A 19,092-nucleotide genomic window follows, 5' to 3' on the forward strand; every position below is an offset into this window, starting at 1 on the left:
ACATACTGGCCGATTACACTGAAAGATATGAACGTTCATTCATATCTTTCAGCGTGTAGGCACCAAAGATGAACAATGCGTGGCCCTGCGCTCGTTCATCGTTGGTGCCGGTTCGTTTATGCCTGCACCTCGGCAGTCAATCGGCCAGTGTGTAGGGCCCTTAAAAAAAAACAACCTCAAAAGCAGACTCAAGACATTAACCACTTAACTGACATGGGTTTTTGCTGACATGTGACATGTGTTGGGAGAAATGACAACAAGAATATAAGAAAAATATAAGAATATGGCCATGTACTTAGCTCTCTTTTCTGTAGACTATTCATGCTTATGTATATTTTGTATCTTGTATTTTTTTGCAAATGTAAAGCACTTTCATACCTTTTGGGAGATATTATTATTATTATTATTATTATAATAATAATAATAATAATAATAATAATAATAATAATAATAAATAAATAATACATTTTGTGAGACATATAAACTCTGTCATTTGCAAAACATCCTCCAATCAGCAGAGGGCAGCACCGCATCGCTGGGAGTAACTGTTACCAGTCACCTCTAACATCTGTACTAACTGCACGGTAGCGTCTAGATTCTCTTCGTGCAGAGGACCTTTCCCATAACCCCCTGGGTCCATGTCACAATCTATTTGGAATAGAAAAGTGTGGCGAGTGGAGCGAGACACCGTGCCCGATGCGTGGCGAGCGTCCAATGCTGAATAGAAAGAAAAAAAAATACCCCAAACGATCGGAGAACGAAGAAAACATTTAGGAGATGTAAGGGCGGAAGTTCTCTCATGCCCACTCGATTTGTCACGTCCAGGTCCTTTGCACGAAGGCAACATAGACACAACCCTAACTGCACGCCTTTTCCGCCCTCTTCCTTTCTCTGCTGTCTGCTGCTGCGCACCAGGACGCCGGGTTTCGGCCTACAGGCCGGATCATCAGCAGGAGGTTGGTTCCCCGCGGAAGGTACGGGGTAAGTGACTGGTGCTCCGTGCTCCCCATGTCAGAGTCACCTTCCCCTGCTGCTATAGTCTGGTCACTGGCCGCTGCCGTATAACGGGAGTCTTGTGTTGGAGAGCTGCGCCTGCGCGGTAGTAGTGTCCGGCAGAGGAGGGTAACATAGCCTCATAGGGTGGAGGTGAGGGGTAAACATACTGTATGGGTCAGTGTACAGGCCTATCTTACTGTGTAATGCGCTGGCTGCTGTGAGGGGGGACATAACGCACAGTGACTGGGAGGTGTCACTTTCCGCTGTCCCTGTTGCTGGGCTGTAGCTGTGGTGATCCACAGGATCCGGCAGATTTTCTGGAGGAGACAATGCAAAATGTATTCTGATGTCACACAGAGATCCAGTACGTTTACCTTGCTACACGTCTGTGTATTGTGCTGCTCTTGCTAGCTGACTGCTGGTTGTAGGTGGCATGCCGACACTTGCCTGTAATTCCCATTCGGTTGGTGGGTCCATGCCACCAAATGAGTGGGAATAGAACCTGTAGCGAGCAAAGCTCACTACCAGGCCCGAAGTGCGGAGAGCGGACTCACTGACTGTGTACCACCAGCCAGCATCTTGTGTGCCGGTATATCATACCAAATCTTGAGTTAGTACTATCCACATGGACTTCTATTAGGAATAATAACCTGTGGCAAGCGGAGTGAGTCACTTTGCCCGAAGCATGGCGAGGGTACACGTTTTAATGTGCTGAACAAGTTTAATGATCTGTAGCAGTTTAATTTTGCAAACCCCATGTACTGAACTTGAACATGTATTATTATTTCTCTATCGTCCTAGTGGATGCTGGGGTTCCTGAAAGGACCATGGGGAATAGCGGCTCCGCAGGAGACAGGGCACAAAAAGTAAAGCTTTTTCCGATCAGGTGGTGTGCACTGGCTCCTCCCCCTATGACCCTCCTCCAGACTCCAGTTAGATTTTTGTGCCCGGCCGAGAAGGGTGCAATCTAGGTGGCTCTCCTAAAGAGCTGCTTAGAGAAAGTTTAGCTAGGTTTTTTATTTTACAGTGATTCCTGCTGGCAACAGGATCACTGCAGCGAGGGACTGAGGGGAGAAGGAGTCAACTCACCTGCGTGCAGGATGGATTGGTTTCTTGGCTACTGGACATCAAGCTCCAGAGGGACGATCACAGGTACAGCCTGGATGGTCACCGGAGCCACGCCGCCGGCCCCCTTGCAGATGCTGAAATCAGAAGAGGTCCAGAATCGGCGGCTGAAGACTCCTGCAGTCTTCTAAAGGTAGCGCACAGCACTGCAGCTGTGCGCCATTTTCCTCTCAGCACACTTCACACGGCAGTCACTGAGGGTGCAGGGCGCTGGGAGGGGGGCGCCCTGGGAGGCAAATGAGTACCTATAAAGGCTAAAAATACCTCACATATAGCCCTAGAGGCTATATGGAGATATTTAACCCCTGCCTAATTTTTCTAAATAGCGGGAGACGAGCCCGCCGGAAAAGGGGCGGGGCCTATCTCCTCAGCACACGGCGCCATTTCCTCTCACAGCTCCGCTGGTCAGGACGGCTCCCAAGTCTCTCCCCTGCACTGCACTACAGAAACAGGGTAAAACAGAGAGGGGGGGGCACATTTATGGCGATATTTTGATATAACAAAGCAGCTATAAGGGAGCACTTATTATAAGGCTATCCCTGATATATATATAGCGCTTTTGGTGTGTGCTGGCAAACTCTCCCTCTGTCTCCCCAAAGGGCTAGTGGGTCCTGTCTTCGTTAGGAGCATTCCCTGTGTGTCTGCTGTGTGTCGGTACGTGTGTGTCGACATGTATGAGGACGATATTGGTGTGGAGGCGGAGCAATTGCCAAATATGAGGATGTCACCCCCTAGGGAGTCGACACCAGAATGGATGCCTTTATTTATGGAACTACGGGATAGTGTCAACACGCTAAAGCAGTCGTTTGACGACATGAGACGGCCGGACAATCAATTAGTACCTGTCCAGGCGACTCAAACACCGTCAGGGGCTGTGAAACGCCCTTTGCCTCAGTCGGTCGACACAGACCCAGACACAGGCAATGACTCCAGTGGTGACGGTGACGAATCAACCGTATTTTCCAGTAGGGCCACACGTTATATGATTTTGGCAATGAAGGAGGCGTTACATTTAGCTGATACTACAGGTACCACTAAACAGGGTATTATGTGGGGTATGAAAAAACTACCTATAGTTTTTCCTGAATCGGAAGAACTAAATGACGTGTGTAATGAAGCGTGGGTTGCCCCTGATAAAAAGCTGATAATTTCAAAGAAATTATTGGCATTATACCCTTTCCCGCCAGAGGTTAGGGAGCGCTGGGAAACACCTCCTAGGGTGGACAAGGCGCTAACACGCTTATCTAAACAAGTGGCGTTACCCTCTCCTGAGACGGCCGCACTTAAAGATCCATCAGATAGGAGGATGGAAAATATCCAAAAAAGTATATACACACATGCAGGTGTTATACTACGACCAGCTGTAGCGACTGCCTGGATGGGCAGTGCGGGGGTAGTTTGGTCAGAATCCCTGATTGAAAATATTGATACCCTGGACAGGGACAATATTTTACTGTCGTTAGAACAAATAAAGGATGCATTTCTTTATATGCGTGATGCACAGAGGGATATATGCACACTGGCATCACGGGTAAGTGCTATGTCCATTTCGGCCAGAAGAGCTTTATGGACGCGACAGTGGACAGGCGATGCGGATTCAAAACGGCATATGGAAGTTTTGCCGTATAAAGGGGAGGAGTTATTTGGAGTCGGTCTATCAGATTTGGTGGCCACGGCTACAGCCGGGAAATCCACCTTTCTACCTCAAGTCACTCCCCAACAGAAAAAGGCACCGACTTTTCAACCGCAGCCCTTTCGTTCCTTTAAAAATAAGAGAGCAAAGGGCTATTCATATCTGCCACGAGGCAAAGGTCGAGGGAAGAGACAGCAACACGCAGCTCCTTCCCAGGATCAGAAGCCCTCCCCGGCTTCTACAAAAGCCTCAGCATGACGCTGGGGCTTCTCAAGCGGACTCGGGGACCGTGGGGGGTCGTCTCAAAAATTACAGCGCGCAGTGGGCTCACTCGCAAGTATATCCCTGGATCCTGCAGATAATATCTCAGGGATACAGGTTGGAATTAGAGACAGATCCACCTCGCCGTTTCCTGAAGTCTGCTTTACCAACGTCCCCCTCCGAAAGGGAGACGGTGTTGGAAGCCATTCACAAGCTGTACTCTCAGCAGGTGATAGTCAAGGTACCTCTTCTGCAACAAGGGAAGGGGTATTATTCCACTCTTTTTGTGGTACCGAAGCCGGATGGCTCGGTAAGGCCTATTCTAAATCTGAAGTCCTTGAACCTGTACATAAAGAAGTTCAAGTTCAAAATGGAGTCACTCAGAGCAGTGATAGCGAACCTGGAAGAGGGGGACTTTATGGTATCCTTGGACATCAAGGATGCGTATCTCCACGTTCCAATTTACCCCTCACACCAGGGGTACCTCAGGTTCGTTGTACAAAACTGTCACTATCAGTTTCAGACGCTGCCGTTCGGATTGTCCACGGCACCTCGGATCTTTACAAAGGTAATGGCCGAGATGATGATTCTTCTTCGAAGAAAAGGCGTATTAATTATCCCATACTTGGACGATCTCCTAATAAGGGCGAGGTCCAGAGAACAGCTAGAGATGGGATTAGCACTGTCTCAGGAAGTGCTAAAACAGCACGGGTGGATTCTGAATATTCCAAAATCCCAGTTAATGCCGACAACTCGTCTGCTGTTCCTAGGGATGATTCTGGACACGGTTCAGAAAAAGGTTTTTCTCCCGGAGGAAAAAGCCAAGGAGTTATCCGAGCTTGTCAGGAACCTCCTAAAACCAGGAAAGGTGTCTGTACATCAATGCACAAGAGTCCTGGGAAAAATGGTGGCTTCTTACGAAGCAATTCCATTCGGCAGATTCCACGCAAGAATTTTCCAAAGGGATCTGTTGAACAAATGGTCAGGGTCGCATCTTCAGATGCACCTGCGGATAACCCTGTCTCCAAGGACAAGGGTGTCTCTTCTGTGGTGGTTGCAGAGTGCTCATCTATTGGAGGGCCGCAGATTCGGCATACAGGATTGGATCCTGGTGACCACGGACGCCAGCCTGAGAGGCTGGGGAGCAGTCACACAAGGAAGAAACTTCCAGGGAGTATGGACGAGCCTGGAAACGTCTCTTCACATAAACATTCTGGAACTAAGAGCAATATACAATGCTCTAAGCCAGGCAGAACCTCTGCTTCAGGGAAAACCGGTGTTGATCCAGTCGGACAACATCACGGCAGTCGCCCATGTGAACAGACAGGGCGGCACAAGAAGCAGGAGTGCAATGGCAGAAGCTGCAAGGATTCTTCGCTGGGCAGAGAATCATGTGATAGCACTGTCAGCAGTGTTCATCCCGGGAGTGGACAACTGGGAAGCAGACTTCCTCAGCAGACACGATCTTCACCCGGGAGAGTGGGGACTTCATCCAGAAGTCTTCCACATGCTGGTAACCCGTTGGGAAAGACCAATGGTGGACATGATGGCGTCTCGCCTCAACAAAAAACTGGACAGGTATTGCGCCAGGTCAAGAGATCCGCAGGCAATAGCTGTGGACGCGCTGGTAACGCCTTGGGTGTACCAGTCGGTGTATGTGTTTCCTCCTCTGCCTCTCATACCAAAAGTATTGAGAATTATACGGCAAAGAGGCGTAAGAACGATACTAGTGGTTCCGGATTGGCCAAGAAGGACTTGGTACCCGGAACTTCAAGAGATGATCACGGAAGATCCGTGGCCTCTACCTCTAAGGAGGGACTTGCTTCAGCAGGGTCCCTGTCTGTTTCAAGACTTACCGCGGCTGCGTTTGACGGCATGGCGGTTGAACGCCGGATCCTAAAGGAAAAAGGCATGCCGGAAGAAGTCATTCCTACTTTGATTAAAGCAAGGAAGGAAGTAACCGTGCAACATTATCACCGAATTTGGCGAAAATATGTTGCGTGGTGCGAAGATCGGAGTGCTCCGACGGAGGAATTTCAACTGGGTCGATTCCTACATTTCCTGCAATCAGGATTGTCAATGGGTCTCAAATTGGGATCTATTAAGGTTCAAATTTCGGCCCTGTCGATTTTCTTTCAAAAAGAATTGGCTTCAGTCCCTGAAGTCCAGACCTTTGTTAAGGGAGTGCTGCATATACAGCCTCCTGTGGTGCCTCCAGTGGCACCGTGGGATCTCAATGTGGTTTTGGATTTCCTAAAATCTCATTGGTTTGAACCACTAAAAAAGGTGGATTTGAATTATCTCACATGGAAAGTGACCATGCTTCTAGCCCTGGCTTCTGCCAGGAGAGTGTCAGAATTGGCAGCTTTATCTTACAAAAGCCCATATCTGATTTTCCATTCGGACAGGGCAGAACTGCGGACTCGTCCGCATTTTCTCCCTAAGGTGGTGTCAGCATTTCATCTGAACCAGCCTATTGTAGTGCCTGCGGCTACAAGTGACTTGGAGGACTCCAAGTTACTGGACGTTGTCAGAGCATTAAAAATATATATTGCAAGGACAGCTGGAGTCAGAAAATCTGACTCGTTGTTTATATTGTATGCACCCAACAAGATGGGTGCTCCGGCGTCTAAGCAGACGATTGCTCGTTGGATCTGTAGCACAATCCAACTTGCACATTCTGTGGCAGGCCTGCCACAGCCTAAATCTGTAAAGGCCCACTCCACAAGGAAGGTGGGCTCATCTTGGGCGGCTGCCCGAGGGGTCTCGGCATTACAACTTTGCCGAGCAGCTACGTGGTCAGGGGAGAACACGTTTGTAAAATTTTACAAATTTGATACTCTGGCTAAGGAGGACCTGGAGTTCTCTCATTCGGTGCTGCAGAGTCATCCGCACTCTCCCGCCCGTTTGGGAGCTTTGGTATAATCCCCATGGTCCTTTCAGGAACCCCAGCATCCACTAGGACGATAGAGAAAATAAGATTTTACTTACCGATAAATCTATTTCTCGGAGTCCGTAGTGGATGCTGGGCGCCCATCCCAAGTGCGGATTATCTGCATAAATTGTACATAGTTATTGTTAACTAATTCGGGTTATTGTTGAAGGAAGCCATCTTTCAGAGGCTCCGCTGTTATCATACTGTTAACTGGGTTTAGATCACAAGTTGTACGGTGTGATTGGTGTGGCTGGTATGAGTCTTACCCGGGATTCAAAATCCTCCCTTATTGTGTACGCTCGTCCGGGCACAGTACCTAACTGGAGTCTGGAGGAGGGTCATAGGGGGAGGAGCCAGTGCACACCACCTGATCGGAAAAAGCTTTACTTTTTGTGCCCTGTCTCCTGCGGAGCCGCTATTCCCCATGGTCCTTTCAGGAACCCCAGCATCCACTACGGACTCCGAGAAATAGATTTATCGGTAAGTAAAATCTTATTTTTTACTTTTTATTATGATAGTAAGGTCCAGATACTTGAATTCATAGAAAAAGAAAAGGCTGTAGATGTCATTTAATAGTTTGAAGTGTGTCAAATTTACTTGTTTGTCCCCACATGAGTTTTAGATAAAAACAGATAAGAACCACTTGGCCCATCTAGTCTGCCCATGTACGCGCACATGGGAGGCATTCGATATGCCGGCTGTCAGGATCCCGGCGCTCACCATGCCGACGCCGGAAACCTGACAGCTGGCATACCGACAACTATTCTTCCTCTTGGGGTGTCCACGACACCCCTGGAGGGAGAATAAATAGCGTGGCGCGCATAGTGAGCCCGCAAGGGGCTCTTTTGCGCTCACCCCGCTGCCTGCATGCCAGCAGTCGGGATCCCGACGCCGGCATAACATACTACATCCCGCGCGCAGACATACTCTGGTTAATTTGTCAGGAGCCAATTAACCTACCAGTATATTTTTAAAAATGTGGGAGAAAAGCCACGCAAGCAGGGGGAGAATATATAAACTCCACACAGGGCCTTGGAGGGAATCAAACCCACCTCTGTGCTTTGAGGCATTCAAACAATACATTTTGTGAAATAAAAAAAAAATATACATCAGGAGGCATTTTAATCTAGTATTGTCTGTTTCTCATTACTCATACACTTTTATTATGTTGCGTTTGCTAATATGGAGTAAAAATCTAAATAAAAAAACATTTAATACTCAATATTTAAAAATGTTCATATTTCCAGAGATTTATATTCACAAGAATGTGATCTGCTTGGTGGGACACACACACAGGGGCAGACGTATTAAGCCTGAACAAGTGATAAAGAAGTGAGAAGTGGAAGGTGATAATGCACCAGCCAGTCAGCTCCTAAAGGGCCGTACATACTGGGAGAGTTGAAGGGGATGTGTGCTGAGCAGTCTAGCACAGACCGCTCAGCACAGCGCAATGTGTGCTGAGCGAGGGGGGACGCTCATTTCACCCAGCGGTGAGATGAGCGACCTGCTAGATTGTGCCTGCATGCATCGGCGATAGCGACGTGCGGGACCGCACATCTCTGTTGCCGGCACCCCTACACACGGGGTCATGTGTTTCTAACTTCTAAACAATCTAGTCAGATTGCTTAGAAATTAGGTGAACATCGCTCTGTGTGTACCCCCCTTAACTGTAATTTTTCAAACCCATAATGATTGGTGGTGCGTTATCACTGCTTTATCACTTCCCCAAGCTTAATACTTCTGCCCCATTTTCTGACATTGATATACTTTTGGCCTCATAGCCAGAGTTGCTTTTTAAATGTATTTTGCATGTGTTGTCAGCTTGTATATAACCCTTGTAACCTGGACTGACACTAGAAACCATTCTCTCAGGTGTCATCATAGCCTCTAGTGTTTCTCAGAATGCTGGTTGGGCTATTTCTGTGTGATATTGCATTGCAACACATCAGGAAGCCAACAGTCTCTCGTTAAAATGCAAATCATGCACAAAATAAAGTGTAAAAAAAAAAGTGAAATGGCAGTGGTTATGTGGCATGTAAATGTTATTTTGTGGACCACTTGTACATTTTTTTTGGTTCTGAAGAGCTATATTTTTAATGAAATCCATTACCCCATAGTTAATCTATAAACTAAAGGCTGTACATGTTACTGGTGATTCAATTCACATAGTGGCTGTTTGCAAGATGCGTTATTTGCAGACAATATACTTGGGGTTTTTTTGTGCTTTTTTTTTTTTTTAGTAACGCTATATTGTTAGACAATATACTTGTGGTTTTTATAGTAATGTTTTATGAAACCATGTTAGAACAGTTCTTTGTAATCTATTTTTGTTTTGATTAAGCAATATCTTACGTGCTGGTGACATAATCCACCGTGGGTGTTGTAAGAACTATGTGTGTGTGAATAATGGTGTTCTAAAAGATATATATGATTTTAAACCTTTCCAAATTCTACATGTTTTTTCATGAATGTATTTTAACCAAGTAATGTTTTCTGGTTTTTAATCAGGCACACTATTATTTGCATTAATAGTGCATCTTATATAAAACAGTCATAACAACCACAGACACAATCATATGTTTATGTCTATTCAGCTCTTCTGAAATGAACATATTTGACATCAGTTGTCACTCAGGGGCAGATTTATTAAGCTCGGTGAAGTGATAAAGTGGAAGGTGATAACACACCAGCCAGTCAGCTCCTGTCATTTTTTCAAACCCAGCCTGTGACATGGAAGTTAGGAGCTGATTGGCTGGTCCTCTATTACCTTCCATTTTATCACTTCACCGAGCTTAATAAATCTGCCCCTCAGGAAGATGTGGTTTGTTTTGGAATTTTTTGTTTTCAATCCCATACGGAGACATTGCTGGGAGCCCCTTGAGAGTTTAAAATGGCTTGTACCACAGGTTCTCAAACACGTCCTCAGGACCCCAAACATCTAGTTTTCCAGGTCTCCTCACAGAATTGCAAGTGAAATAATTAGCTCCACCTGTGGCTCTTTTAAAATGTGTCAGTGAGCAATGAATACACCTGCTGGGAGAGCTGAGGACCACATTTGAGAACCACTGGCTTATACAATAGTTCATTTTCTTTTATTTAGATCCATACATTGAACGGTAATTGTTCAAATAAGTTGGCTGGTTTGCACAATTATTGTGCAGTATTGAAAATTAAACCCTAAAGCTGGCCATACGTCTAAAGATTTATTGTCCGATCTGGCTGGTTGAAACGGAAATCTGGTAATGTATGGGATCAAATGACAATTGAACATTTGCTCCAAAGTGCTGGAAAACTGACAAACTGTTGTTCAGACAAATTGGTTAAATCAAATGGATTTAACCAATTTGTCTGACCATTTCTCTGACGTCCTAGTGGATGCTGGGAACTCCGTAAGGACCATGGGGAATAGCGGCTCCGCAGGAGACTGGGCACAACTAAAGAAAGCTTTAGGACTACCTGGTGTGCACTGGCTCCTCCCACTATGACCCTCCTCCAGACCTCAGTTAGAATCTTGTGCCCGGCCGAGCTGGATGCACACTAGGGGCTCTCCTGAGCTCCTAGAAAGAAAGTATATTTTAGGTTTTTTATTTTACAGTGAGACCTGCTGGCAACAGGCTCACTGCTACGAGGGACTAAGGGGAGAAGAAGCGAACCTACCTGCTTGCAGCTAGCTTGGGCTTCTTAGGCTACTGGACACCATTAGCTCCAGAGGGATCGACCGCAGGACCCGTCCTTGGTGTTCGTTCCCGGAGCCGCGCCGCCGTCCCCCTTACAGAGCCAGAAGCAAGAAGATGGTCCGGAAAATCGGCGGCAGAAGACTTCAGTCTTCACCAAGGTAGCGCACAGCACTGCAGCTGTGCGCCATTGCTCCTCATGTACACCTCACACTCCGGACACTGATGGGTGCAGGACGCTGGGGGGGGCGCCCTGAGCAGCAATATTAAGACCTTGGCTGGCAAAATAATCACAATATATAGTCCCAGAGGCTATATATGTGATAAATACCCCTGCTAGAATCCATAAAAAAGCGGGAGAAAAGTCCGCCGAAAAAGGGGCGGGGCTATCTCCCTCAGCACACTGGCGCCATTTTCTCTTCACAGTGCAGCTGGAAGACAGCTCCCCAGGCTCTCCCCTGTAGTTTTCAGGCTCAAAGGGTTAAAAAGAGAGGGGGGGCACTAAATGTAGGCGCAATATTGTGTATACAAGCAGCTATTCGGGAAAATTCACTCCGTTATAGTGGGGAAAAGATATTTTTGTAAACACTACAAAAGTGGCGCAAGGGGATGCAGCCTATGGAAACTCTTGACTCTAATGGATATCACCCCTAATCCAACTTTTAACTGAATGGACAACAACGAGATGAGTCAATTGATTCCCTTGGCGCATGGGGAAATCTATGTAACAATATATTACTTTCCTAAATACAGTAGTTGATTTCTACTTTTCTGCGTACCCCCACTCACGTTGGTCTAAAGTGGGTGGCACACATAAAGGTATCTTTATCCTTTCCTACGCAGAGCTCAGAGTCTGAAAGTAGTCTATGAATGTCGTACCCCAACTCACACGGCAATAAAGGTCTGGACTCCTATCAAGATTTCTTTCAGTCGCTGTCTCAATACGGTCCAGAAAATCCTTCCTCGCCACAAGGTGATGTCATTAACATAAAAAATAAAACAAGGGTATCCAATGTGTAGTATTCCCCCTATTATATCTCGTATATTATAATATATATAAATAGCTTCCGTGCCTTAAATACACCCTGGAAAACTCCAATGTGCCCGGTGTTTTTAAAGAATATGTGTTGTCGGCATATCACCCCTTCACCAGGTGTATCAAATAGAGTTTGCGTACCCCTAACTCACACAGTGAACGTTGGTGTAAATCCTATCACGGTATCTTTATATTGCACACAATACATCAAATGGGCGTACCCCAACTCACACGTGGGTATGCTGTTTGAATCGCATCAAGGTATCTTTTTACTTGTTCCTTACTTCATAAAATAGTCTCAAATCAGACCCTGAAACAAAGACCTTTGGCACGGAAGTTCTTGATCTTCAACACCAATTTAGTCTTCAAATAATTAATCCTTAAAAATCATATGTGAAGGTCCCAAACAAGCACACATATGCAGAAAAAAGTTCAACGCAGTTTATTTTAAAAAAAAATCACATAAAACAAAAAAGATAAAAATAGTCCATTAAAACATTAATCCATCAAAGTTATCTGTCAGAAAAATGGCTACTCACACAGCAGTCGACGCGTTTCGGTCTCTTGGACCTTTTTCAAGACATCTGTCTTGAAAAAGGTCCAAGAGACCGAAACGCGTCGACTGCTGTGTGAGTAGCCATTTTTCTGACAGATAACTTTGATGGATTAATGTTTTAATGGACTATTTTTGTCTTTTTTGTTTTATGTGATTTTAAAAAAAATAAACTGCGTTGAACTTTTTTCTGCATATGTGTGCTTGTTTGGGACCTTCACATATGATTTTTAAGGATTAATTATTTGAAGACTAAATTGGTGTTGAAGATCAAGAACTTCCGTGCCAAAGGTCTTTGTTTCAGGGTCTGATTTGAGACTATTTTATGAAGTAAGGAACAAGTAAAAAGATATCTTGATGCGATTCAAACAGCATACCCACGTGTGAGTTGGGGTACGCCCATTTGATGTATTGTGTGCAATATAAAGATACCGTGATAGGATTTACACCAACGTTCACTGTGTGAGTTAGGGGTACGCAAACTCTATTTGATACACCTGGTGAAGGGGTGATATGCCGACAACACATTTTCTTTAAAAACACCGGGCACATTGGAGTTTTCCAGGGTGTATTTAAGGCACGGAAGCTATTTATGTATATTATAATATACGAGATATAATAAGGGGAATACTACACATTGGATACCCTTGTTTTATTTTTTATGTTAATGACATCACCTTGTGGCGAGGAAGGATTTTCTGGACCGTATTGAGACGGCGACTGAAAGAAACCTTGATAGGAGTCCAGACCTTTATTGCCGTGTGAGTTGGGGTACGACATTCATAGACTACTTTCAGACTCTGAGCTCTGCGTAGGAAAGGATAAAGATACCTTTATGTGTGCCACCCACTTTAGACCAACGTGAGTGGGGGTACGCAGAAAAGTAGAAATCAACTACTGTATTTAGGAAAGTAATATATTGTTACATAGATTTCCCCATGCGCCAAGGGAATCAATTGACTCATCTTGTTGTTGTCCACTCAGTTATAGTGTTAATCCCTAAATTATATAGCGCTCTGGTGTGTGCTGGCATACTCTCTCTGTCTCCCCAAAGGGCTTTGTGGGGTCCTGTCCTCAGTCAGAGCATTCCCTGTGTGTGTGCGGTGTCGGTACGGCTGTGTCGACATGTTTGATGAGGAGGCTTATATGGAGGCGGAGCAGAGGCCGATAAATGGGATGTCGCCCCCTGTGGGGTCGACACCAGAGTGGATGGATAGGTGGAGGGTATTAACCGACAACGTCAACTCCTTACATAAAAGGCTGGATGACGTAACAGCTGTGGGACAGCCGGCTTCTCAGCCCGCGCCTGCCCAGGCGTCTCAAAGGCCATCAGGGGCTCAAAAAAACGCCCGTTACCTTAGATGGCAGACACAGATGTCGACACGGAGTCTGACTCCAGTGTCGACGAGGTTGAGACATATACACAATCCACTAGGAACATCCGTTGCATGATCTCGGCAATGAAAAAGGTGTTACACATTTCTGACATTAACCCAAGTACCACATAAAAGGGGTTTTATGTTTGGGGAGAAAAAGCAGCCGGTGTTTTGTTCCCCCATCAGATGAGTGAATGAAGTGTGTGAAGAAGCGTGGGTTCCCCCGATAAGAAACTGGTAATTTCTAAAAAGTTACTGCTGGCGTACCCTTTCCCACCAGAGGATAGGTCACGTTGGGAGATATCCCCTAGGGTGGATAAGGCGCTCACACGTTTGTCATAAAAGGTGGCACTGCCGTCTTAGGATACGGCCACTTTGAAGGAGCCTGCTGATAAAAAGCAGGAGGCTATCCTGAAGTCTCTATATACACACTCAGGTATTATACTGAGACCTGCAATTGCCTCAGCATGAATAGTGCTGCTGCAGCAGGGTCTGATACCCTGTCAGATAATATTAATACCCTAGACAGGGATAATATTTTGCTAACATAGAGCATATTAAAGACGTAGTCTTATATATGAGGGATGCACAGAGGGATATTTGCCGGCTGGCATCCAGAATTAATGCAAGGTCCATTCTGCCAGGAGGGTATTAGAGACCCGGCAGTGGACAGGTGATGCTGACTTTAAAAGGCACATGGAGATTCTGCCTTATAAGGGTGAGGAATTGTTTGGGGATGGTCTCTGGGACCTCGTATCCACAGCAACAGCTGGGAAGAAAATTTTTTACCTCAGGATTCCTCACAGCCTAAGAAAGCACTGTATTATCAGGTAGGCCTTTCGGCTTCAGAAAAGCAAGGGGGCCAAAGGCGCTTCCTTTCTGCACAAGGGAAGAAGGAAAAAGCTGCACAGACAGCCAGTTCCCAGGATCAAAAATCTTCCCCCGCTTCCTCTGAGTCCACAGCATGACGCTGGGGCTCCACAGGTGGAGACAGGTGCGGTGGGGGCGCATCTCGGGAACTTCAGGGACCAGTGGGCTTGCCCACAGGTGGATCCCTGGGTTCTGCAAGTGGTATCACAGGGATACAAGCTGGAGTTCGAGGCGACTCCCCCTCGCCGTTACCTCTCATCAGCCTTGCCTGCTGCCCTCGGAGATAGGGAGTTAGTACTGGCGGCAATTCACAAGCTGTACTTCCAGCAGGTGAAATCAAGGTACCCCTCCTTCAACAAGGCCGGGGTTACTATTCCAAAAATGTTTGTGGTACCGAAACCAGACGGTTCGGTGAGACCCATTCTAAAATTGAAATCCTTGAACACTTATATACGAAGGTTCAAGTTCAAAATGGAATCGCTCAGGGCGATTATTGCAAGCCTGGAGAATTTCAGGGTATCACTGGACATCAAGGATGCTTACCTGCATGTCCCTATTTACCCTCCTCACCAGGAGTTCCTCAAAATTGTGGTACAGGATTGTCATTACCAATTCCAGACGTTGCCGTTGGTCTGTCCCCGGCACCGAGGTATTTACCAAGGTAATGGCCGAAAGAATTATCCCGTACTTGGACAATCTCCTTATAAAGGCGAGGTCCAGGGAGCAGTTGTTTGTCAGACTAGCACTATCTCGGGAAGTGCTACAACAGCACGGCTGGATTCTGAATATTCCAAAGTCGCAGCTGGTTCCTACGACGCATCTGCTGTTCCTGGGTATGGTTCTGGACACAGACCAGAAAAAAAGTGTTTCTCCCGGAGGAGAATGCCAAGGAGCTGTCATCTCTAGTCAGAGGCCTCCTGAAACCAAAACAGGTGTCGGTGCATCACTGCACGCGAGTCCTGGGAAAAATGGTAGCTTTCTACGAAGCAATTCCATTCGGCAGGTTCCATGCAAGAACTTTTCAGTGGGACCTGTTGGACAAGTGGTCCGGATCGCATCTTCAGATGCATCGGCTGATAACCCTGTCTCCAAGGACCAGGGTATCTCTGCTGTGGTGGCTGCAGAGTGCTCATCTTCAAGAGGGCCGCAGATTCGCCATACAGGACTGGGTCCTGGTGACCACGGATGCCAGCCTTCGAGGCTGGGGGGCAGTCACACAGGGAAGAAACTTCCAGGGACTATGGTCAAATCAGGAGATTTCCCTACACATAAATATTCTGGAACTAAGGGCCATTTACAATGCCCTAAGTCAGGCAAGACCCCTGCTTCAAAACCAGCCGGTACTGATCCAATCAGACAACATCACGGCAGTCGCCCATGTAAACCGACAGGACGGCACAAGAAGCAGGATGGCGTGGCAGAAGCCACAAGGATTCTCCGATGGGCGGAAAATCACGTGTTAGCACTGTCAGCAGTGTTCATTCCGGGAGTGGACAACTGGGAAGCAGACTTCCTCAGCAGACACGACCTACACCCGGGAGAGTGGGGACTTCATACAGAAGTCTTCCAACTGATTGTAAACCGTTGGGAAAGGCCACAGGTGGACATGATGGCGTCCCGCCTAAACAAAAAGCTAGAAAGATATTGCGCCAGGTCAAGAGACCCTCAGGCAATAGCTGTGGACGCTCTAGTGACACCGTGGGTGTACCAGTCGGTTTATGTGTTCCTTCCTCTTCCTCTCATACCCAAGGTACTGAGCATAATAAGGAAAACAGGAGTAAGTACTATACTCATTGTTCCGGATTGGCCAAGAAGAACTTGGTACCCGGAACTTCAAGAAATAATCTCAGAGGACCCATGGCCTCTACCGCTCAGACAGGACCTGCTGCAGCAGGGTCCGTGTCTGTTCCAAGACTTACCGCGGCTGCGTTGACGGCATGGCGGTTGAACGCCGGATCCTGAAGGAAAAGGACATTCCGGAGGAAGTCATTCCTACGCTAATTAAAGCTAGGAAAGAAGTAACCGCAAACCATTATCACCGCATTTGGCGAAAATATGTTGCGTGGTGTGAGGCCAGGAAGGCCCCAACAGAGGAATTTCAGCTGGGTCGATTTCTGCACTTCCTACAGTCAGGAGTGACTATGGGCCTAAAATTGGGTTCCATTAAGGTCCAGATTTCGGTTCTGTCGATTTTCTTCCAGAAAGAACTGGCTTCACTGCCTGAAGTTCAGACATTTGTAAAGGGAGTGCTGCATATTCAGCCCCCTTTTGTGCCTCCAGTGGCACATTGGGATTTTCTAAAATCACACTGCTTTGAACCACTTAAAGCCGTAGATTTAAAATATCTCACGTGGAAGGTGGTCATGCTATTGGCCTTGGCTTCGGCCAGGCGTGTGTCAGAATTGGCGGCTTTGTCGTGTAAAAGCCTTATCTGTTTTTCCATATGGATAGGGCAGAATTGAGGACTCGTCCCCAGTTTCTCCCTAAGGTGGTATCAGCTTTTCACTTGAACCAACCTATTGTGGTGCCTGCGGCTACTAGGGACTTGGAGGATTCCAAGTTACTTGACGTAGTCAGGGCCTTGAAAATTTATGTTTCCAGGACGGCTGGAGTCAGGAAAACTGACTCGCTATTTATCCTGTATGCACCCAACAAGCTGGGTGCTCCTGCTTCTAAGCAGACTATTGCTTGCTGGATTTGTAGCACAATTCAGCTTGCGCATTCTGCGGCTGGACTGCCGCATCCTAAATCTGTAAAAACCTATTCCACAAGGAAGGGGGCTCTTCTTGGGCGGCTGCCTGAGGGGTCTCGGCTTTACAACTTTGCCGAGCTGCTACTTGGTCAGGGTCAAACACGTTTGCAAAATTCTACAAAATTGATACCCTGGCTGAGGAGGACCTTGAGTTCTCTCATTCGGTGCTGCAGAGTCATCCGCACTCTCCCGCCTGTTTGGGAGCTTTGGTATAATCCCCATGGTCCTTACGGAGTTCCCAGCATCCACTAGGACGTCAGAGAAAATAAGATTTTACTCACCGGTAAATCTATTTCTCGTAGTCCGTAGTGGATGCTGGGCGCCCATCCCAAGTGCGGATTGTCTGCAATACTTGTATATAGTTATTGCCTAACTAAAGGGTTATTGTTGAGCCATCTGTTGAGAGGCTCAATTATATTTCATACTGTTAACTGGGTATAGTATCACGAGTTATACGGTGTGATTGGTGTGGCTGGTATGAGTCTTACCCGGGATTCATAATCCTTCCTTATTGTGTCAGCTCTTCCGGGCACAGTATCCTAACTGATGTCTGGAGGAGGGTCATAGTGGGAGGAGCCAGTGCACACCAGGTAGTCCTAAAGCTTTCTTTAGTTGTGCCCAGTCTCCTGCGGAGCCGCTATTCCCCATGGTCCTTACGGAGTTCCCAGCATCCACTACGGACTACGAGAAATAGATTTACCGGTGCGTAAAATCTTATTTTTTGTCTGTTTTTCAGTGTTTCGGAGCAAATTGTCATTTGCTCCCATCCATTGCCAGATTTTCATTCCAACCAGCCTGATCGGACAATAAATCTTTAGGTGTATGGCCATCTTATGAGTACCTACAGGCAGATAGTGTGGGGTGTGAAATTGAACCTTCTCCCCTGTGCCGAGACACCCATGCTAACTACTGTACTGCTACCAACGATGCCAATAATTATGTGACTGCACACTTGGTGCCCATATTACCCAGACTTGATACTGTGGCCAGAAATATTTTTTACCTCCTGACGAGGATAACTGACATCCATGTAGCGCTGAGGCTCTGTAGCCCCCACCTCCCATATTGCGCTAAAGCTTGGTACACACTACATGATTTGTCATGCAATCATGGTACCTGAGGCCACTCTGCACGACCATTTTGTTGTGGTACACACAGTTCCTCGCATCTTCCCATCTGAAGTGCTGTACATCAGATTGGGCAGTGCGGGACATTGCCATCATATGGGAAATCGTCCAGTGTGTACGCCGACATGACATATTGTATCGGGTGGGCGGTAGATCATCTGATCTTTCAAGTGTGTACCCAGCTTTAGAAAGATCATTCTCACTCTAGCTTTCCCAGCTAGACTTAATGTGTTGACATATCACAAGACTGTAGATCCATCCATCCATCCATCCATCCATCCATCCATCCATCCATCCATCCATCCGTACCAAGCAGTCAATGCCTGGGGGAACGGAGCTCAAGTCTGGTGAGGCAGGTAGGGAGGAGTAAATTATCTTCTGAGTGCAATATATCTGCATAGAGCCTTTGCGACATAAGGGAGCAGAGCTCTTCATTGGGGTCAATTCTATTCGGCAACTAAAGAATAGCGCCGGGAATTAGCTCCCGATGCTATTCAATTCTGCTACTAGTTGCCCGCAATTGTCGGGAATTCTTCTCTCATCCCCGGGGGATGAGAGAAGAAACCCGACAAAAGTGCTGCCTCGCGGCCGGCGCGAGGCTGATTCTGTCGGGAATCAGCCTCGCGCCGGGTAGTTAAGTCGGAGAATGCCCGTTCTCCCGACAAAACTACCTGTTAAGTCGGCGAGAACGGGACATCGCCGACTTAACTTTAGCTGAATTGAATAGCGTCGGGAGCTAATTCCCGGCGCTATT

General features: G+C 46.8%; 1 protein-coding gene across 2 annotated transcripts in view; it reads left to right on the plus strand.

Moving 5' to 3' along the window:
• Positions 1–660: 660 nt before the first annotated feature.
• NCOA4 (nuclear receptor coactivator 4) overlaps positions 661–19,092 on the plus strand; it is a 52,622-nt gene continuing 34,190 nt past the window's right edge. The window contains exon 1 of one of the 2 annotated variants that reach the window (XM_063958837.1): positions 661–974. In XM_063958837.1, the coding sequence (XP_063814907.1) occupies positions 800–974 (175 nt within the window). In that variant the 5' untranslated portion in view covers positions 661–799. Of the gene's footprint in view, positions 982–19,092 lie in introns of both variants that reach the window. The other variant, XM_063958840.1, reaches the window with a different exon arrangement.

The sequence above is a fragment of the Pseudophryne corroboree genome, chromosome 3 (genome assembly GCF_028390025.1).
Source record: "Pseudophryne corroboree isolate aPseCor3 chromosome 3, aPseCor3.hap2, whole genome shotgun sequence".
NCBI classification, from domain to species: Eukaryota; Metazoa; Chordata; class Amphibia; order Anura; family Myobatrachidae; genus Pseudophryne; species Pseudophryne corroboree.